The sequence below is a fragment of the Rattus norvegicus genome, chromosome 1 (genome assembly GCF_036323735.1).
Source record: "Rattus norvegicus strain BN/NHsdMcwi chromosome 1, GRCr8, whole genome shotgun sequence".
NCBI classification, from domain to species: domain Eukaryota; kingdom Metazoa; phylum Chordata; class Mammalia; order Rodentia; family Muridae; genus Rattus; species Rattus norvegicus.
The window spans coordinates 10,485,416-10,506,905 of NC_086019.1; the positions used below are offsets into that span (position 1 = coordinate 10,485,416).

Here is a 21,490-nt window from a genome sequence, read left to right on the forward strand (position 1 = left end):
CCTTGTAAATATCTATAAGTGTGTCTCATCTATGGATGTGAGACCTTCGTTTGTCACCTATGACCTTGGTAAAGCCATCAACCAGCTGTGTGCACTTTTTGAGGATTATCTGAAAAACATCTGCAAACTTTTCTTTCTTTGGTGACTAGAGCCTTTAAATTTCCCCCATCGTAATCAATTCTGGATACTTTATTTCTATTTTTTGAGTTATTTATACTAGCTATTGTATTGTGTAAGCCTATTGTAGAAACTATTAAATGTACATATAGGTCAGACACAATTTACACCAAATGTTTTGGACCTGATTTTGGATTTTGAAATGACAGCTATACAAAAAATGATTGTTTGGGGGAGTAGAATCAACACTTTTTCATGTTTCTGATACGTGCGTTATCTATTGTAAGCGTAGATTGGAGGCAATTTTAGACAATACTTTTAATATATGTGTCCCAGTTGCCACCATTGTGTGACTGAGGTATGAATTTTCCCTTTCATCATACCACACACAGCATTCAAACAGTCTTGGATCCTGGAGCATTTTGGTACATGGATGTGTGGATCAAAGTCACTTAACTTTTAATAAGGACGGATAAACATGCTTTGTGCTTATTTTTGGGTGGCAAATCAGTCTTTCTGCATCGAATACGAATACTAGCATCGAATGTTAGTTCTACATTGTTTTCAATAATGACTTCTGTCAGGTTAGATACATTTTTTTGTTAATTAAATTGGTCCTCTAACAATTTGGTTATTGTAAAAAAAATGCATACGTGCACACAATGTGTTCTTTTTTTTTCTTTATTAACTTGAGTATTTCTTATTTACATTTCGATTGTTATTCCCTTTCCTGGTTTCCAAGCCAACATCTCCCTAGCCCCTCCCCCTCCCCTTCTATATGGGTGTTCCCCTCCCCTGTGTTCTGACTGTTATCCCCATCCTCCTTTCTGTCCTCTCTCTCTCCGGCCTGCCTCCTCACTTCCACATTAATGTCTTTTCACAGTCATGTCTTAAGTTTTTGTTTGGGTTTTTAAGGTTTTAACGAGGTTCAATGCTGTGGCTTTGGGGGAGAAATCTGTTATGCTCTCCAGTTTGCTGAGAATTTATTTTTAATCAATATTAAATATTCAGCTGATATGAGTATTTTCTGGTTTTTGAGAAGGAAGTAAATCATTTTCATGTTTCAGTGTTAATATACCAGCTGCATAACCTTTTTTTCTTTAACACCTAACTGGGCTTTTCTTTTCTTTTTTTTTTTCTTTCTTTTTTTTTTCGGAGCTGGGGACCGAACCCAGGGCCTTGCGCTTGCTAGGCACGTGCTCTTACCACTGAGCTAAATTCCCAACCCCAGGATTTTATTTTCAGTTAACCTTAAGATATTTAAAATGTATATGCTTGGGCTTGAATAACCATAGGTTTAAAGGATTTTGGACTTAATTATTTCAGTGGTCTACAGCTTATAATGTCTTGATCTGAGCATAAAATGGGTAAACGCAATGAACTTTATTTGTAGGACTGACATGATTCCTTTATACAGGAATTTGTCAGCGGGATTCAGTTTTCTTCATTGGGTGGTTGAAAAGCATGAATTTAATTATTTGTAATTATTATTTTAATCATTTTAGACAATCTGGACTACCAAGTTGCTGTTTGTCTTTTTGCAAGAGCTTTAGTATTTTTTTTTGTTTTTCTCTAGCTTTTCAATTTTTTTGACTTGAATTGTTTCATAATTTTTCCTTATTAACAGTTTCACATTTATCTGGGATAATTACAGAAGTATCTATATTTTCATTTTACATATTAATAATTTATGTTCTGTCTTTTAAATTATTCATCGTTAAAGAATAAGTTTTAATTTAATTTATTTACATTTCAAACTTTAACATTTCCGAATTGAATTTAATTTCTATTTTTAACTTTATATCAATTAAGCTTGGATAATCGATTTACAAATATTCTTTTCTGACATAAATTTTTAATGCTAGAGCAATTTCTTTAAGCATGAATACAGCTATGTCTCCTAAATTTTGATATGCTCTCTTCTCGTTTTCATTTAATTGAAAATAACTTATTTCTCTTGTGACTTCCTGCCTAATCTGGGGGCGATTTCACAGTGTGTTGCTGACGGCGTGCTACTGAATTTTTATTATTTGCACAATTATCTGAATAGTTTCCCTTGATGATTAATTGCTGAGTTCTATAAAGATAGAAGACAGTTTTTAAATGATTTTAATTATTTTTAAATTATCAAAGTTTGTGTTATAACCACAAATTATGACCTGTGATGGTGAGTATAACTCGCCAATATGTTGGTTAGCGTAGTCACTCAAAGATATGGTCTATCCCCTCCCCCCACCTTTCCCTTTTAACCGGTGTATTTATATCTCAACTATGTCTCTTGAATTGTCTGATCTTATTTTGTAAAAGGCCAGTCTCTGTAATGTAATTGGTCTGTTTACCCTCTTTACCTTTAATATATTTTAATAGGGCTGTGTATGCTATTTATCTGTAAACGTACCAGACTGATGCAATTCATTTAAACCGACCCAGAGCTTCGCCATCTCCTGCTTGCCCTTTACTGTTCCCATCCCTTCCCTCATGCCGATTTGCTTTTGGTTTAAGTGCTTTTTATTTCGTTCTTATCTCCAGGATCTGTTGGGTGGATGTGGCTTTATTTCATTTTTTATATTCCTCCATCGGATCTAATCTGTTCCTTATTAAGGTTTACACGTCTTCTGAGAGCTGCCTCCTGTTCTTGTGCACTCTGAGATTTGGACAGTTGCGATCCCGATCTTGGGAGTGGGACCCTCTTAGTTTTGCTAGTTCTGGCTGTAAAGCATCAGTAACTGTCTAATGGATCTTTAGTTCATCTGGGGGCAGGGGGATTTTTTTCCCTCTGATCCCATTTCCCAGGTAGAGTGCTCTGCACCCTTATTTTGGCAAAGAGACCACTTCAGCCTGCCAAGGGTTTTTCTCTAGAGAAGGTGGTGAAGATGTGGGACAGAGGTTCCCCTCTCTGAGCCTGCTTCACAAGGTGGCTTGCTTGCTAGAGTGTTCTTTCTGTTCCCTACATTCTCTTGAGTCCACAGAGAAATTTATAGGATAGCAAGAAGTGAAATCCCTTTGTATCTTTGGCACTCAGATAGACAGTAGTGCTCCTCAGGAGACTAGTCTGTCCATCCCTGGGCTTTAGTAACCTCCCTCTGGGTCACCTGCTGTGTTTAGTTTCTACTATTTCCCCTCACACTGGACCATGGAAGAAAATGTGTGCCTTGGCTTTTTGTTAGGCTTTTATCTGTTCTGTGATGACATCAAGATTTTAGATTTTTGTAGATTATTAAAAAAAATTCCTTCTATTAGACTGGTATGCTGTTACTTTCAGTTTTTAGACCTTAAATGAAGGCTGGGAGTCAATACCATTTGCATTTGATATTATTATTTTAACACTTGTGTTTAAATCTAAACCATCACTATGTGTTTTTCTTTCTCATACCTATTTGAATATTGTTTAACATTCTATTCTATTCCCACTGTTGGATAACTTGTGAATTCTCTTTTCAGGGAAAGTAGAATTGAGTTTACAGTGTATACACATCAATCATCACAAACTATGTTTATGTAATTTCACATAATTTTTAAGATCATAAAGTCACACTGGTGTATTGCCCTTCTGTGTGTGTTACAAATCTCACAGTGCATTATCACAGACAGCCCATAACCTTTCAAGGAAATGTAAAGGCAAGTATAAATATCATTTTTTTGGTTCTTTTTTTTGGAGCTGGGGACCAAACCCAGGGCCTTGCGCTTCCTTGACAAGCGCTCTACCACTGAGCTAAATCCCCAACCCCATAAATATCATTTTTAACATATTAACTTTTACCAGTGTCTTGTCTTTTCTGATCTGGCTTTAATTTCCTTGCGTTTAAAAGTTCAGCTAGCAGACATTTTAGGGCCAAAGTGTCCAGGTGACAAGTTTGTCTGCTTCACTTGTAGCCTAGAGACTTCCTTCTCCTTGTCCTCAGTTTCTGATGGCAGCTTCTACTCAGGGAAGGAAACTCTTTGGTTGGTAGATATTTTGCTCTCGGTGGTTTAAATATGAACTGTTTTCTTCAGGTGTCTGTGAATCTTACTCATCGGTGATGATTGCTAACCATCATCACTGTATGTGATGCATGACTCTATTTCATTGGCATTTCTCATTATCCCCTCTTTGGCATTGTTCTTGAATAATTTGATTTTCCATGGCATTTGATCTGGTTTTCTTCTTGTTTCTCATTTCAAGTTCTTGGATCTGTGAGTTTATAACTCATAACATTTATGAAATGTGTCACTACTATGTGCCTGTCTCTTCAATGCACCTTCCTTTCTTTCCTCTGTAACTTTCAAGCAGGATTTCAAACACTCAAATGTTAGATCGTCCCAGGTCTGGGCACTGTTTATTTAAGCTTGGAACCCCTTCTTGGCTTTGTAAGATATTCCTTTCTTTCTGCTTTAAAAATATCTCAGGCAGGTTTTCCATTCTCAGACACACATACACACATACACAGAGGGAGAGGGAGAGGGAGAGGGAGAGAGAGGGAGAGGGAGAGGGAGAGAGAGAGAGAGAGAGAGAGAGAGAGAGAGAGAGAGAGAGAGTTGAGTAATTCTGTGTTGTGTTGTTCAAGAATGTCCTGCATGACACCAAACCCCCATATTCTATTGCTGATACCAAGAAGCGCTTGCTGACAGGAGCCTGATCTGGCTGTTCCCTGAGAGGCTCTGCTAGCAGCTGACCAGCACAGACGCAGATATTCACAGCCAACCATCAGACTGAGCCTGGAGACCCTGAAGGAGGAGTTAGGGGAAGGACTGAAAGAGCTGAAGGGGTTTGCAACCCCATAGGAAGAACAATATCAACTAACCGGACCACCCAGAGCTCCCGGGGATTAAACCGCCAACCAAAGCGTTTACATGAGGGAAGCTAGGACTCCAGGTACATATGCAGCAGAGGATGGCATTATCTGACATCAGTATGAGGGGAGGGAGGCTTGATGACCCAGCATAGAGAGACGCTAGAGGGATGAGGCAGGAAAGGGCAAATGGGTGGAGGAGCAACCTCATGTAGGGGGAGGGGGAATGGTATGGGGGGGTTTGTGGAGGGGTAACTGGGAAGGGGGACAACATTTGAAATGTAAACAAATAAAATGATCAATAAAAAGAGAATGCCCTGAACATGGAAGAATCTTTAGTTGTGTTGCTTTTAGCCAGTAGGTTGCAGTAGCATCCAGTCCCATGCTCTGATCTCCAATGACATCTTTAGATGCCGCTGTAACTCCTCCAAATGGGCACCATTGCCCGCTCCTGAGAGATAACTCTGAAGGTCACTCCCCGCGGGATAAGACATTATAGCCCATCTATGATTCTCCCACCTATGTGTGCCCTCTGATATCTTTCAAATTCCTATACCATTTTACATTTTTCTTTAGATTCTTGTTCGCCAAGTGTAGCAGTTGCTTTCACATCCGGTGTCAACGTTCTTCTCGTCCTGAATCTGTGTCTGCCGACTGTTGCCTTTTGTGGATCCTGGTTTTCATATTTTTCCACGCGCCTAGTGACTTCCAGGTGGATATCGCGAATCCAAAGTGCTGAAAGTGTGCACATGTTTCACTTCCCTGTAGGTAGCATTACCCTCGAGTAAGCAAGTCACGCAGAAGATTTCTCTCGTTAGGGATTATTCAGAGCCTGGGATCTGTGTAGTCGAGAGCTAATTTTATACTGACTTTGAGCTCTGGAGCTCTTCCTTCATGTCCTGGGTTCGAAAGCAATGCACGCCTTACCAACCGGATGGGTTCCCAGCTAGCTCCTGTCCGAGTTCTGCCAATCACTGTGCATAGGAATTCCGGATGTTTCTCTTACTGAAATTTCAGTCCCGTCTCGAAGCCTTGCAACTTCTCACAAGGCCCATGACACTTGTGGTACTGAGGCAGATGCAAAAGACCATCACTCACGTTTGGGAGTTGTTTTAGTTACATCAGTTCGCCCTCTGTGTACTTAGCTTGTTACATTCAAGGATGCTGGTCTTTTCTGAACTCCAGGCTTGGCATCCTTACCCACAGTTCCGTTCTTTCTCTTTGTCTTATGTTCTTAAGGAAGGAAGCTGAGTTCATTTTATGTCCCACGCCATTTGCTTATATCATAACCTGAGTTATCCCAGTGCTGTCTCTTCTATGCTATTCAGCATGCAATTCCTTCTTTATCCTGCCTTCTTTTCTAAGCTTTCACAAGAAGAGAGAGAGTCCGATAGCAAGTGCTTCATCCTGACCAGCAGCGAGACCAATACTTTCTAAAGGTAATTCTAAATAGATGTCAGTCCTACAGATGGGATGCTTGGTGGGCAGGTAGCTATCAAATCCTCTCACTAAAGCATCATATTCATAAGTCTGTGGAAGGGAGGACATTTTCAATGTGTGAGACTTACTTATGTCTTACTATGCTCTCTGTGGGGTTATGATGATTATTTTGCAACCTTTCCCTAAATATAGGTCATTAAAGACCCCCTGATACTTTGTGAGGCACATCTGGATTTTGCCAATACTTCAGTTATATCTCCATGTCTTACTTTGTGCTCAAATCAAACACACGTGTGCGCGCATGTGCGAGCAAACACACACACATACACACACACACACACACACACACACACACACACACAAAGTTTATTGGACTCTATTTTGCTTTTATTCCAGCTTTCCCAAGAGATTGAAAAAAAAATGAAATAAACTCCATTGGCATTTTTACAACTTCTAAGGAAAAAAAAATAACTATTATATTTTCAAAGGATAAAAAAAAATAAAAGAAGTGCATTTTGGGTACAAGCAAACAAAGAAAGAAAATGCCACGGCAACGTCTTTCTGTGTCTCAGGATGCGGCTCTCCCAGCTGTACAGCATTCATTCCAGGGAACTGCTTTGGCTTAATGCTTGGAAGTCAGAAGACAGTTTCATAGCAACGGCTGAAACTTAGGCTTCTAAGAGAAGCTATGTTTGAACAGAGTCATGTTTGAACATCAGGAACTGCTCATGACTCTCCTACTTTACACCTGAGTGTCCTCTTCATGGAAGGCGCCTCTCCATCTTTTTAATACTCTCTCTCTCTCTCTCTCTCTCTCTCTCTCTCTCTCTCTCTCTCTCTCCCACTTAAAAAAAACATAACAGCTTTTCACAATTTTCATTTCTGGTTATAAACTTAGAAATCAAATAGGAAATTGGTACTTTAACTGGTAAACCAAAATTTCATAGTATTGTTGAAGGACATTCTTTTTATATATATATATACTCTAAGTGAAACCATTCCTGTCCATTGTATCTTGGTGTGCTTGGTAGCTTTCTGACAAAATGGCACAAACTAGAGGCATTTGGAAAGAAAGGACTGCAGCTGAGAAAACTGTCAAACCTGTGGTACATTTTCTTGATTGATGTTGATATGGGAGGGCCTGGCTCACTGTGGGTAGGCAGTGTCACCCATGGGCTGGTGGTCCTGTGTGCTCTAGGAAAAGAGACTGAGCAAGTCACAAGAAGCAAGCCAGTCAGCACCGCCCCGCTGGCCTCTGCGACAGTTCCTTCCTTCAGGTTCCTGCCCTGAGTTCCTGCCCTGACTTCCCTTGTTAATGGACCATTATCTAGAAATGTAAGTGACATAAACCCTTTCCTGCCCTAAGTGCTTTCACTCACGGTGTTTCATCTCAGCAATAGAAACTCTGACTAAGGCAGTCGGGACTATAAAGGAGATCTGTATGGCATTTGCACCACGGGGCACACTCATCCCCGTTTGTTCCTGATGCTTCAAACACGTCCATGCACGTGGTTTACATCAGAACGGCCAGATCTTCAGGCCTTCCCTGGGACTGTGGGAGGGAACAAGTCAATTAGAAAGCATTTCAGAACACCTGGGTGGTGTCAAAAGGAACCAGAAGGATCTAGGTGATGTAAAAAGAGCTGTGTCATACCTAAATTGTGATTATGTAGCTCCTGGTCGTGATTTTGAAAGACAATAACTCATAACATATCTGAATGGCTTGTGAACCGCCATTTGTTGGAAACATCTACTTTTCCTGACCTCAGTCTCTGAGGTCTTTAAACTAAAAACAAAAGCACAAAACCCACAATCCTGTGGATTGTGTTCCTTCGTAAGGGTGTGTGCGTGCGTGTGTGCGCGTGTGTGTTTGAGAAAGATGTATGCGTGTACATGAATGATGGTATATGCATAGCTATGTGTGCACAAGTGCTGAGTGTCTTCCTCTAACACTACCATGTTTTAATTTTTTGTGGCAGGACTCACTGATTCTGGGGCTTAGCGGTTAGCTGTACTGGATGGCTGGTGATCTCTGGGGATTCTCCTTACTCTGTCTCCCCAACTCTGAGGGAATGACTACGCATCACTATGGCTGGCTTTGTATACTGAGTGCTGGGGCTCTGAACTTTGCTCCTCAGGCTTGAGCAGAAAACCAGTTACTGATCGAAGTCGTTTTAGCGATAGTCCTTTGGTTTTCCTGAAGAAAACATCGAAGAGTTTTCACTTTTGGAATGGGATTTATTCCGAATTTTAGAAGACAAATAATCAAAACTCAACTCAGTGAAATGATTGAACTTTTTTTTCCCATCTGTCACTTTCTCTTATCCTACCCTTTCCTTATATTTTATATTCAAGCATCACTCTAGACCCCATCTGAGTAAGTTATTTCTTAGCCTATATCCTATTGCAGAAGGAAAGAAGTATACTTTCCTACTAATGGTGATGGTTGACTTTCGCATGTCAGGACTGCCTGGTGCGTACTCAAAAAGGACTTAAGAAACAAGGATTAAAAGCACTAAGAATATATAAAATAGAGTCTGGCTGCAAACCTTTGGTACGAGTAATTTAATTATGGAAGGTGGTTCTTTAAATCATCTATCCATCACAGTAGTATCTTTAGTTACATAATGATGAAAATATGGCCTGCCTTATCTATCTTATCGATGAATATGATAGGAAGATCAGGTGCAGTTAACTGTACCACGCATTACATGTGAATGTGTGGGTGTGTGTTTGCACGTGCATGTGCGTGAGTGAATGTGTGTTTCTACCTAGATTATCTAAGCACCATTCACACATTTCTCTGGAACTTTACGAAAGCAAATCTGTAATGAGTCTTGGCAAAAAATTAAGCAAAAAATGATAATGAAACAAACAGCCATCTTCTTGGTACCTATGTATCATGACATTATTGTTATGTGATTCTAGTATCATAAGATTAGACCCTTTTTTGCACGTGGAGAAGGACTGGATGCCTGGAGTTTATCTTGCCCAAGAAACAACTAGGAAGCTCAGAGGATATCCAAGTCAAGTCTGCCTGGGGACCAAGTCGGTACAGGACCATGTCCCTCACTTGACCTCTGCATCACAAAGCCAAAGCAGTGTGAAGTTAAGGAGAGGCAAAAGCTCGAGGCTAGAAGTAAATGAGGATTTTTTCCCCCTCAATTGCAATTGCAAGAACAAGAAACGTGAGAAAGATAACTTGTTCATACTATTAAAGATGCTGTTGAAGATTAGCTTAATTTTTAAAGCCAGGATATATGCATCTGAGCTGTAGTAATAAGGGATATTTTTCATGCATGCCCTATATAAGGACAAACTGAGTGGGAGCAAGTTTGAAAGATTCCTTTATCTCAGACTTCCCAAGCTCTTTTCCAAGGGCAGGCAGAGACTAAAAACTCTCTCTTGACTTAGCATTAGAGATAAAGGCTCAGTCGATTTTAAAGAGAGATTTAATGAATAACTACTTCAAGGTACATTGGATTATTCAAATAAGTTAGCAAAAATTTGTCTGGACAATACGATTAAAATGTGTAATAGATATATTTAATATCAGAGGCCATAGAAAGAAGGAACACCACGTCAATAGTCTCAGTAAATGACACGTTTTAAGCTAATGGCGAAGAAAATTCAATGAGAACTTTAACTGCTTCATCTCAGGAGAAATGAGATGTAAGAAATTAAATCAAGCAGGCGCATCCGTCCTTTGCTTGGCAGGGATTTTTAACAATGCCTGTGAAGATTTGTCTCGACGGTAGATTTCAAGGTAAATTTTCCATGTAAATTTAATTCTATAGATTGATACAATTTTTCCTTGCACAGTGTGGAAAAGTTAATTTTAAAGTGAATTTTAAGTGGAACGATAAACATATAAAGTCATAAAGTGAGTTATCGTAAATGAGTTTTATGGGCGGAAGAATTTGAAACAGCTGGGCTTCCTTGTGCATTGCAAAAATGTTTTTACATGTTAATATATTAATTTGTTTGGGTCGACTACGGGTGTCTTATTAGAAAATTGTGTATTACCTTGAACTATAGGAAGATATACATTTCTATTAATTACATCATAATTAACAAGATTTCCCCAACATATCTTTTATTAAAATATATCCCCCCAAATTAAAGTGCATGGTCAAAACATCACTTTTCTCTCTCTCCCTTTCTTCATATAAAGGCCCATATTTGTATTAGTGAGTATGTTCACAGACACATGTGAATATACTTTCATATGTGGACTTATAACTATTTATTAATGTGTATCATAATTAACATATTAAAAATAATACTGGCTGACCATAAGTATTCCAAAAAGAGCTTGTGAAAAAAAATGTAGATTCTGGTTTATACAAGTCAATACCGAAAAGATTATACAAAAGTTTAATATTGCCTGTTTTTTCAAAATTGAAGTCCTTGTTGGAACTACGACAGACCCTGGGTTGCCTTTATAAATAAGCTGAGTGGGCGTTGACTTACTGATATGAGCTGAGGTGCTCTCCAACTCCCTTGCCTCATTTAAACTATGCCTTTGACTCACGTAGCACAGACTCCAAAGTTAAGCGGATGGAAAGAACACGGCAGTTCTCTGGTCGTAGCTTTTTTTTAAAAAAGGAAAATTGCCTGGGAGAATGATTGGTTTATTGATTCCTTGGGACGCGGTGATGAATTATTTATCAGCAGAATTCGAGCATCCTAGGTGTTTGGGGGCTGCACAAACTTGCATGGAAGGTACACGGAGAGAATTTGGTCTGAGAACAACACACTTACCCGTTTCCTTGCTAGGACTCTGGCTAGAAAAACAAGTCAAAAATGCTCTGTAAGCCACACGGAGTAGGCAGCATGAGATCTTGGATTGTGTCTCTTGATTTCCATCCAGATGGTATAAAGCACATATCCCTAACTTACAAGCTTGGAGGTGAAACTTTGGGTGACATTTACAGGGAATAGGATTTAGTAAAATAGTGACAAACTTGAGATTAGGGACTGTCCCTACTGCAGAGAAATAGAGAATTCCCTTAGATATTTAGAAATTAGTTGGAATTTTGCATTCTAAATCAAAATCTCCCAGACTTTAAATCTTGACTCTGTATAAATCTTTAACAGCATCAGTTATACTCTTGGGCTAGATTTGGCTTTTGGATGTTGCATACAGTGTTTCTTACGGGTATTTTTGGAAGAGTATGTTGTTAAGAACATTGAGAGTGGTGAGTTAAGAAGAGAGTCCACAGAAAGAGCAGACCCAGCGATGTTTGAGTAGAAAGAGGATCTAGTCACATACATGTAAACAACTCCCATACAGTTTAGTGAGAAGCCCAAAGATCAAGCAAGTTATGGGAAGAAACCGGAAGAGAACCCAGGGCTTCCTCATGGCCTTGTAGACCAGGTCATTTCCTGCAACCTTACACTTGAATTAATGCTCCGATGCCACTGTCTAGGAAAGCACACTGACTTTATCTCTGCATTTCTGATGGATAATAGATCAAAGGAAGAACGAGAGAGCAACAGTGGTGTGACACATTGCACACAGCACACACGAGAAGAGAAGCATGTGTGGCCAAGGAGCACCGTCATATGTCGGTTGTGTATGTATCTGCGTAAACAACCATTTGTCCCGAACGTAATTACATAGGAGAAAAAGAAAAGATAGGGTGGCCTGAGGACCCCCCCCCCCACTTTAGACCTTCCTTAAGCATCAGCAACTCCAAGATAAACTGAATATGTTTCAGGAATTCAAATAAAAACAGAAAGCTTCTCTCTATGCAACGTTTCTGTTCCTCAGGTAAGGGCGAAAGTAGATATGTATGCAAAAATTACAAAACAGGAGTTTTGGGCTTCTGCATAGGAATTAAATCCTGCTGTATTCACCTTTAGAACTTACATTGCACAATGTAGATCAAAGTGGTGAAACTCACTTGGATTAGACGTTTTATTTTTATTTTCTAAACACAGCAACAAGTAGAACTTAAAATGCCAGAATGCCAAAGGGAACATCTTTCTTCTTCAACAGAGTTTCCACTGACTCCGTAGTTCCTGCCTTTTACCAAATAACCCCTGCTGTATCCTTGTATCGCACCAGACCTGCACATTACAGAGCTGACTTTGTTTAGCCACCTTTGTATCTTTTCTCTTCACTTTGAAGTCACAGTACCTCACTGTGCTCTGGCGTGCGTTCCGGATTTTAATGGTGATTATAAGCTTAGAACAAGAAAACAAGGAAGGCTTGTTTAAATAGTTTCCACCTCACATAAGTTGTCATACTCATAATTTCATAGCCAGCATAAATTCACTCAACTTTGCCCATCTTTGGTTATTTCCTGGCTTTTTATTTTTTAGTGTTCTGCTCATGAAACAATGAGTTTGGTACAGGGAGGCTCGTGTAGACATTTGGGTTAATTACCCCTCTTTGAGATTCGTCATGGAGACAGTTATCTGCTATTGAAAAAAGGAACATTCGGTAGAATCTAAACTGTAGGAGGGAACGTTCCAGAATTTCTGCTGAATAAGTGAATATATAAATGAGAAGGCAATTGTTTCATTGATGTCTAGATCACAAGTGTGGAAGAGGGATGTATTGTTACATTCAGGGGCCGCCGACAGTCTTCACCACTTTACCTACTGCTCACATGTTGCTGGTAAAGATGATTGATTTCTGTGGCGTCATGGCCCATCTTGTCTGTCAACTTGATTACATCTGGCTTCAATTAAAACTCAAGAAGCTCAGCACATCTTTGAAGACTTTTCTTGATAGGATTCTCAGTCACTTCTCTATTGCTGGGATCAAACACCATGACCAAGGCAACTTATCAAAGAAGGTATTTGATTTGGAATTATAATTTCAGAGGATTCAAGTCTATGACCATCATGGTGGGAGTATGGCAGCAGGCAGGCAAGCATAGTACTGGAATGGTAGCCGAAAGCTTACATCTTGTGACACAACCACAAGACACAGAGAAAGAGGTACAGGGGGAATGGTATAACTCTTTTGAAATCTCAAAACTCATCCCCAGTGACACTCTTCCAATGAGGCCACTCCTCCTTCCCAAGTAGTCCACCAACTCAGGACCTAGTATTCAAATACATGAGCCTGTGTTCATGGGGCAATGCTCACTCAAACCACAATCATATAACTTGAGGTGGGAAATTTTACCCTAAATCTGGATCATTTGAGGTCAAAAGATCCACCTTAAATCTGGATCTTAAATACATTCTGGCTGCTGCCTACATGAATAGATATGGAAAAAGGAGGCTTTGGCTTTTTATTTCCTACTTGCCCTTACTTTTGCTAGTAAGTTCATCTCTCCTGAGTCTGAGAGAGACTATTAGAGTCTACTTTTTTAGGATACCAGTGTAGACTGAAGACAAGCTGACACATGCAGACTTGTGAACTAAACTGAACAACTACTGGATCTTGGCCTTTGTTTTAGGGAATAGCCACCAATGAACTAACCAGACCACAGCTTGTTCTGGTTAAGACTCTAAAAACTCATTATCTTCCTTTCTGGATTTGTGAGTGCACATACAGATACACAGACACTTTTTTCCTCTAAAGAACCCTGACTAATACATATTGTATGTGGCCTGCCTTAGTAAATTGAGTTGATCCCATGGCTTCCTACTTTTAGACACTCCTTTGACTCAGAGTGAATGATCAGACAGGTATACCCTACATGCAGGCCATCTTTAACACAGACTGACAGCCCTCTTTATCTCCTGCCCGAGGTATTGGTTGACTTTGCCTGTAGGAAATGTTCTCTGTTAAATCCCATTGGAAAAAAAAAAGCAGTCTCATCTTGCTTTCAACTTGGTTTGACCTTGCACATGGGAAATAATTTGAGGCTTTCTATATGCTAATTTTATCCTAACCTGAACAACTGAGCACATTTTTACTCATTCACTCATCTGTGTCTCATGTTTACCTTAAAAGATACATTTGAATGCTACTATATTTATCTTTCATACAGGTTAAGATCATAGGCCAAAAGATGAAGTAGGCCAAAAATTTAGATTTGGGGATGTGAGGACTCCCAGGCACACATTTTCAGGAAGTTGAAATGGCAAGTCTAGAGTTCAGGATGTTACATGATAATCACTTACCTTAGTGATAGATGGTTTCTTGATATCAAATGAAATTTCTATGGAATATGGATAGAGGAAAGCTGAGACAAGGCAAAGAGCTAAAGAATTCTCTATGGCCAACAGATGTGAAATTCTTCTTCCATGTATACCTGGGTTTGTCACCTTGATCTCTCCTAGAGTGCAAAGGAATTTAACTAAGCACCAAAATAAAAACCTTGGTTAAGCTTTCTGTGACTTTGTAAATTCATCAACATGCTTTACTGCTAGCTGTAAGTGGCATTCTTCTATCCCTAAGTGATTATTTTCTAATTGGGGAAGACTGCAAAATAAATAATAGTGAAATGTTATGTACCTATAAGCCACAATATTAACATGTGTTATTATTTAACACACAAAATAATGGTATACAATAGGTAATATTAATATTGTTTTGAGTTTTTATTTTTGAGTGTGCGTTTGTGTGTGTGTGTGTGTGTGTGTGTGTGTGTGTGTGTTTGTGCACGTGCATGAGCATATGCTTTTGTGTCTGTGTGGGATCCTGGAGAGGTCAGAAGAAGTCATTAGATTCCCTGGAACTAGAGTCATAAGTGGTGTGAGCTGCCATATGTGTGAGTAGGAGCTGAAGTGGGGTCCTCTGGAATTGCAGCAAGCACCCTTAACTGTTGAACCATCTCTTCAGTCCCCTAGACAATATGATTATTTCCATTTTATATAAGAAAAATAAAATACCCAAGCCCAGGGTGCTGATATTAACTAATCTTTCCATCACTGAATGACAGCAGTTTGGCAGAGTGGGGGTTCTCACTGATAGGAGAATATGAGCCCCTGGACACCACCCCAAACTCCTTTCCCAACCTGGGCTCTTCTAGAAGGTTCCTGGTTTTAATCCTTTCTTAACTACCCATCTCGGATTCTACAGACTCCGAAGCTTTGTTTAAAGACTAAGCAGATTATGTAGTAGCTACAACCCAAGGCACACGTGGATTTAAGATTATCCATGAAAAAATATGGTGTCTAAGAACAGGGCTAATAAGCCAGGGGTTGACTTTTCAGAACTTAGGCTGGTTAAATTAGTTTTGGATTTCATTAGCTTGAATTGCCATTTATGCCTAGTCAAACCTAGTATTGCCAGACCAGTGTGCTAATGTGACATAATTGAAAACATATTATATCACTCTGCATAGAGTAACATAGAGTAACCTGCTCTCCCTTCTTCCATAGCATCTGGGATCAGGGATACAAATGAACACTCAGATTCTGAGAAAGGGCAAAGCAATAGCTTATTAAATAAGTAGGTTAGGCTGATAAAATGTACCTGTATCATTTTTTTGTCCACGCCAACAGCAGCTATGCCAGGCTTTTTAAAGTCTCCAACTCCCTTCCTGTTCTTTTCCTTCCTGCACACCTACAGCATTGAAAAATCACAGCATCTGTCCTAGGCTCTGTAGGCTGCCTAAATATTTTTTGCTCACCCCAACTCTACATTAGGATTTACCATGAGTGTTACCTGTTCTGATTTTCTGACTTTTTTCCCTCTGAAGAAGAAACACACCCATCCATTTCTAAAATGTTCCCTTAATACACACTGCATATGATGAAAATGTAAAATTAAGACGCCGAAGGAAATGAAAGTGTCAGTTCAATGGGATATAAAAAAGGAGTCCTAGTCAGTAATTCTTTTGCAGGTCTCCCATTCCTGTCTATATTCTCAACTCAGGGTCTGGCATGTGACCATCCATTGCCAGAATGTTCTCTGAAGCCAATTACATAAATCTGAAGCTTTCTGCTATGGTGTTACATACAGAAGACACAGTCCAGAGAATTCTGGAGCCCCAGGATGATGAAACATAGAAAGAGAAAGGCCAGAAAATCAGTGTCTCTCTCTTTGTGTTTCCTAGTAGGTTTCAGGCTCTACAACTGTCCTCTGTAGGTCTTGACAACTATCCCTGGTTCTTGTTAACTTTAAGGAAGACATTCTTAGAGGTTCTACGGTGCCATCATCTTTAAGCTAAAAGGAAAAGCTAGAAGATTCCCTTAAAGTGCATCTCAATCATTTCAAACATTTCGTAAGAGCTCTCCAATTTCTGAGCTTGCATAAATATTTGTGCTTTGATATGTGTCTTAATACTTGAATTATTTATCTGCATATTCTAGCAACAGTAGTGAGAAATGGTAGTTTATTTTTTCCTTTTTTAAAAATTTGGATATTTTTATTTACATTTGAAATGTTATTCCCGAGCAGCTCTCTGCTCCCAAACCCCGTGGGAGAGAGACCTCACCGCCTGATCAGGTGGGCATTCCTGAGGCTGCAGAGTGGAGGAGTCCACCAACACTGCCCACCCCTGCCCACATCCCTGGCCCAGGGGGCAACTGTATAAGGCCTCTGGGTTCCCGTAGGGGAGGGCCCAGGAGCGGCAGGACCCCTGCGCCTGAGACACCGCCGGAGCCTGAAGGAAACGGACCGGATAGACAGTTCTCTGTACCCAAATCCCGTGGGAGGGAGAGCTGAACCTTCAGAGAGGCAGACACGCCTGGGAAACCAGAAGAGACTGCACTCTGTGCACATCCAGACGCCAGAGGAAAACACCAAACGTCATCTGGAACCCTGGTGCACGGAGGCTCCCGGAAACGGCGGCGCAGATCTTCCTGGTTGCTGCCGCCGAGGAGAGGACTTAGGCGGTACCCCGAGAGCAAACTTGAGCCTTGGAACCACAGGTAGGACCAACTTTTCCCCTGCAAGAAACCTGCCTGGTGAACTCAAGACACAGGCCCACAGGAACAGCTGAAGACCTGTAGAGAGGAAAAACTACACGCCCGAAAGCAGAACACTCTGTCCCCATAACTGGCTGAAAGAAAACAGGAAAACAGGTCTACAGCACTCCTGACACACAGGCTTATAGGACAGTCTAGCCACGGTCAGAAATAGCAGAACAAAGTAACACTAGAGATAATCTGATGGCGAGAGGCAAGCGCAGGAACCCAAGCAACAGAAACCAAGACTACATGGCATCATCGGAGCCCAATTCTCCCACCAAAGCAAACATGGAATATCCAAACACACCAGAAAAGCAAGATCTAGTTTCAAAATCATATTTGATCATGATGCTGGAGGACTTCAAGAAAGACATAAAGAACTCCCTTAGAGAACAAGTAGAAGCCTACAGAGAGGAATCGCAAAAATCCCTGAAAGAATTCCAGGAAAACACAATCAAACAGTTGAAGGAATTAAAAATGGAAATAGAAGCAATCAAGAAAGAACACATGGAAACAACCCTGGACATAGAAAATCAAAAGAAAAGACAAGGAGCTGTAGATACAAGCTTCACCAACAGAATACAAGAGATGGAAGAGAGAATCTCGGGAGCAGAAGATTCCATAGAAATCATTGACTCAACTGTCAAAGATAATGTAAAGCAGAAAAAGCTACTGGTCCAAAACATACAGGAAATCCAGGACTCAATGAGAAGATCAAACCTAAGGATAATAGGTATAGAAGAGAGTGAAGACTCCCAGCTCAAAGGACCAGTAAATATCTTCAACAAAATCATAGAAGAAAACTTCCCTAACCTAAAAAAAGAGATACCCATACGCATACAAGAAGCCTTCAGAACTCCAAATAGATTGGACCAGAAAAGAAACACCTCCCGTCACATAATAGTCAAAACACCAAACGCACAAAATAAAGAAAGAATATTAAAAGCAGTAAGGGAAAAAGGTCAAGTAACATATAAAGGCAGACCTATCAGAATCACACCAGACTTTTCGCCAGAAACTATGAAGGCCAGAAGAGCCTGGACAGATGTCATACAGACCCTAAGAGAACACAAATGCCAGCCCAGGTTACTGTATCCTGCAAAACTCTCAATTAACATAGATGGAGAAACCAAGATATTCCATGACAAAACCAAATTTACACAATATCTTTCTACAAATCCAGCACTACAAAGGATAATAAAGGGTAAAGCCCAACATAAGGAGGCAAGCTATACCCTAGAAGAAGCAAGAAACTAATCGTCTTGGCAACAAAACAAAGAGAAGAAAAGCACACAAACATAACCTCACATCCAAATATGAATATAACAGGAAGCAATAATCACTATTCCTTAATATCTCTCAACATCAATGGCCTCAACTCCCCAATAAAAAGACATAGATTAACAAACTGGATACGCAATGAGGACCCTGCATTCTGCTGCCTACAGGAAACACACCTCAGGACAAAGACAGACACTACCTCAGAGTGAAAACAACTTTCCAAGCAAATGGTCAGAAGAAGCAAGCTGGAGTAGCCATTCTAATATCAAATAAAATCAATTTTCAATTAAAAGTCATCAAAAAAGATAAGGAAGGACACTTCATATTCATCAAAGGAAAAATCCACCAAGATGAACTCTCAATCCTCATCTTCGGTTGGTTTATATACAAGTGTGCAATTTCTAGGCTTGAAAGTAAAATGATGCTATCTGGTGCTGGATAGAGGAGCCTTATTTTTTATTATGGCAGCTTGCTATTTTTGTAACATGGTGATTTGGTTGAACACAATAAAGTACAGTAGTAACTGAAAAAAAAACCACAGGAAAAATATAAAAAAAAAATTTGTTCAAATATGCCCAAACAAGAATTTCCGCGGTGGACAGTCCCTGCAACTCCAACCATAACTAGTCCATGAGGAGAAGACGCACATTTTAGTCCTTGAGAATCAAGGTTGGGACTGAGAAAAAGAAATTCCTCTTTCACCAATGACAGTAAACGAAGGCTCACCATTTCTGCTCCTTCGTAGTCTGTCATGTTTTGTTCTGAGGTGTTATAATAAAACCTAAGCTTCACATCATGCCAGAAGTGCTGTGGGCCCCATTTATCCTGAGGTGGTCCCAAAAAAGGATTCTGAGAAGTAAGAAGTTCAAAGAACCAGTGACAAAATTCTTCTCCTAAGCGACGACAATCAACCTTTTCAGCTTCTTTATCTTCCTTTGCCTGCTGCTCAAAGAGCTGGCTGTCCTCCGTCTTTTTAACTGGCTCTGCCGTCTCCTTCAGTTTTGGAGACTGTTCTTCCCAGTAACTTTTTGCATACTGAATAAGACCATGTTTTTCAGTAGTTGGAGGTACAACCACCCCTTGTGTTGCCAAATACTTAAATATGACTTCTCGGTGGACTTTTTTGCGCCTCAGAAGTTCTTCTACATTTTGGCTGTACACTAATATTGCACGAATAGCATCTTGGCGGTCCACAGGCTGCACCAGGCTGTTGGTGACGGTGTCGCAAAGGGCCATGATCTCGTCATTGTCCAGCATGCCGAGTAGATTCCGGCAGCCTTCCGACTCTAAGTGGCTGAGCCCCGACATCTCGCCCCCGGGGAAGGGGGCAGAGGACGACGCCACCAATGTCGCCCTCACCGCCCGCGGGCCGTGAATTGACTTTCAAATTGCATTCAGCTATTTGCATTTTCCTGGAATTCATTCAACAGATTATTGGTATGCTTCTTTGAATTCATTCATGAGTTTATGCCTGACTTCTTTGAGTTCTCTGAACATATTTGTAACCATTTTATTCTGAACTATTTTTCTGAAAATTTCTGCAAGTCCCTCATTGGTGGCCATTTCTATGGTACTCTATTTTGTTATTTTGTTTAGGTTTTTGTTTTTGTTTTGTTTTGTTTTTTTGGCACAAGCACTGGTTGGGAGAGGTTCAAAACAGGGTTTCTCTGTGAAGCCCTGGCTGTTCTGGAACTTGCTCTGTAGACCAGGTTGGCCTCAAAATTAGGGATCCACCTGCCTCTGCCTTCTGGGTGCTGGGATTAAAGGCATGCACCACCACTGCCCAGCTGGTACTGGTAATTTTGAAGGAGACAAGTTATCTTGGCTTTTCATGGAACTTGTGGTTTTGCACTGGGGTATGCACATCTGGAATACATTTGCTGGTTAACCTTTGTGTTACTCCTGTGTTGAATGAGCACTTTGACTAGTGTTTGGCTCTTGTTGGCTCAGCTTGGTGACACTTGAACTTCAATTGTGGAATCACTTATTGCTAGTATCTGGATGGGATAGCTAAGATTATCCCTATATGGCTAGGGGTGGCATGGCCTCTGACTATATACAGTGCAGTGAGTAAGTATGTGGGAGGTGGAGTTGAGGCATTACTCATCCTCTGATCTCATGAGCCAGGGTGCTTGTAAAGTGACAGGGGGTCCACTGACAACTGAAAGTCATATATATTCTGACTACATAGACATCTATGCACACAGGGCTGGAGTGTAGGCCAGGGACAGCAATTAAGAGCTGTGCCTTCTCATGAACTAGGTCTCACGGCAAATCAGTGTATGCTGGGACTCACATGATCTTGGTTCTCATAAGTCAGAGTGCGTGCTGGAAGCAGAATGGGGATATGCATCCATACAGCAGGAGTGCATAATTCTGGTATGTGTGAAATTGAGCTGTGGAAACTAGAGGTTACTGACGTTAATTTATAGTTAGGGTGGTACTCTAGCCTTGGTTAGGTAACAGCAGAATGGTGGGTGGGGTTAAAGTCTCTTGGCTTACTGACATCTGGGGAAATAACCTGGGATGTACTGACCTCTGGGACAACAGGAAGGGGCCCAACTCTCTGTGTTAAAGGAGTACTGACCTCTGGGGCAATGGGTAGGGGTCAAAGCGTCTATAGTGCCGGATACTAGGAGATGGGATCTAGTAGGAAGTAAGTCATTGAATGTGTACCTGAAGAGTTTATCATATTCCTGGTTCCTTCTTGCTCTCTTGCTTCCTGGCTATTATGACACAAGCAGCTTTGCTTTACCACATGCTCTCCAGTATGCTGTTCAACCTCACCAAAGACCTAAAAGTGATGGAATTGACCATGCAGTGAAACCTCTGAACCATGAGCCAAGACAAATCTTTCTTTTAAGATTTTTTAACGTTGAATATTTTGTCATAGCAATGAAAGTCTAATACAAATATGATAGAGGGATATAACTATTTTTGTCTGAAAGAATGACTGGTTGCCTTTGCATCAGGATTTCCTTCTTCAAATAATTATTTCAGTTAATATGCTTTTCTACAGTAAGAAAAAATTGAAGGGGGCTGGAGAGATGGCTCAG

General features: G+C 40.4%; 1 protein-coding gene across 1 annotated transcript; it reads right to left on the reverse strand.

Moving 5' to 3' along the window:
- Positions 1-18,788: 18,788 nt before the first annotated feature.
- On the reverse strand, positions 18,789-19,800 carry C1h3orf38 (similar to human chromosome 3 open reading frame 38). The gene has a single exon (XM_039095487.2). It carries the CDS (start codon positions 19,740-19,742, stop codon positions 18,894-18,896), a length of 849 nt encoding a protein of 282 aa, XP_038951415.2. The 5' UTR covers positions 19,743-19,800; the 3' UTR covers positions 18,789-18,893.
- Positions 19,801-21,490: the final 1,690 nt, after the last annotated feature.

What these genes read in the sequence shown, in the direction of transcription:
- C1h3orf38 (XM_039095487.2), bottom strand. Translation starts at nt 19,742, where the DNA reads ATGTCGGGGCTCAGCCACTTAGAGTCGGAAGGCTGCCGGAATCTACTC.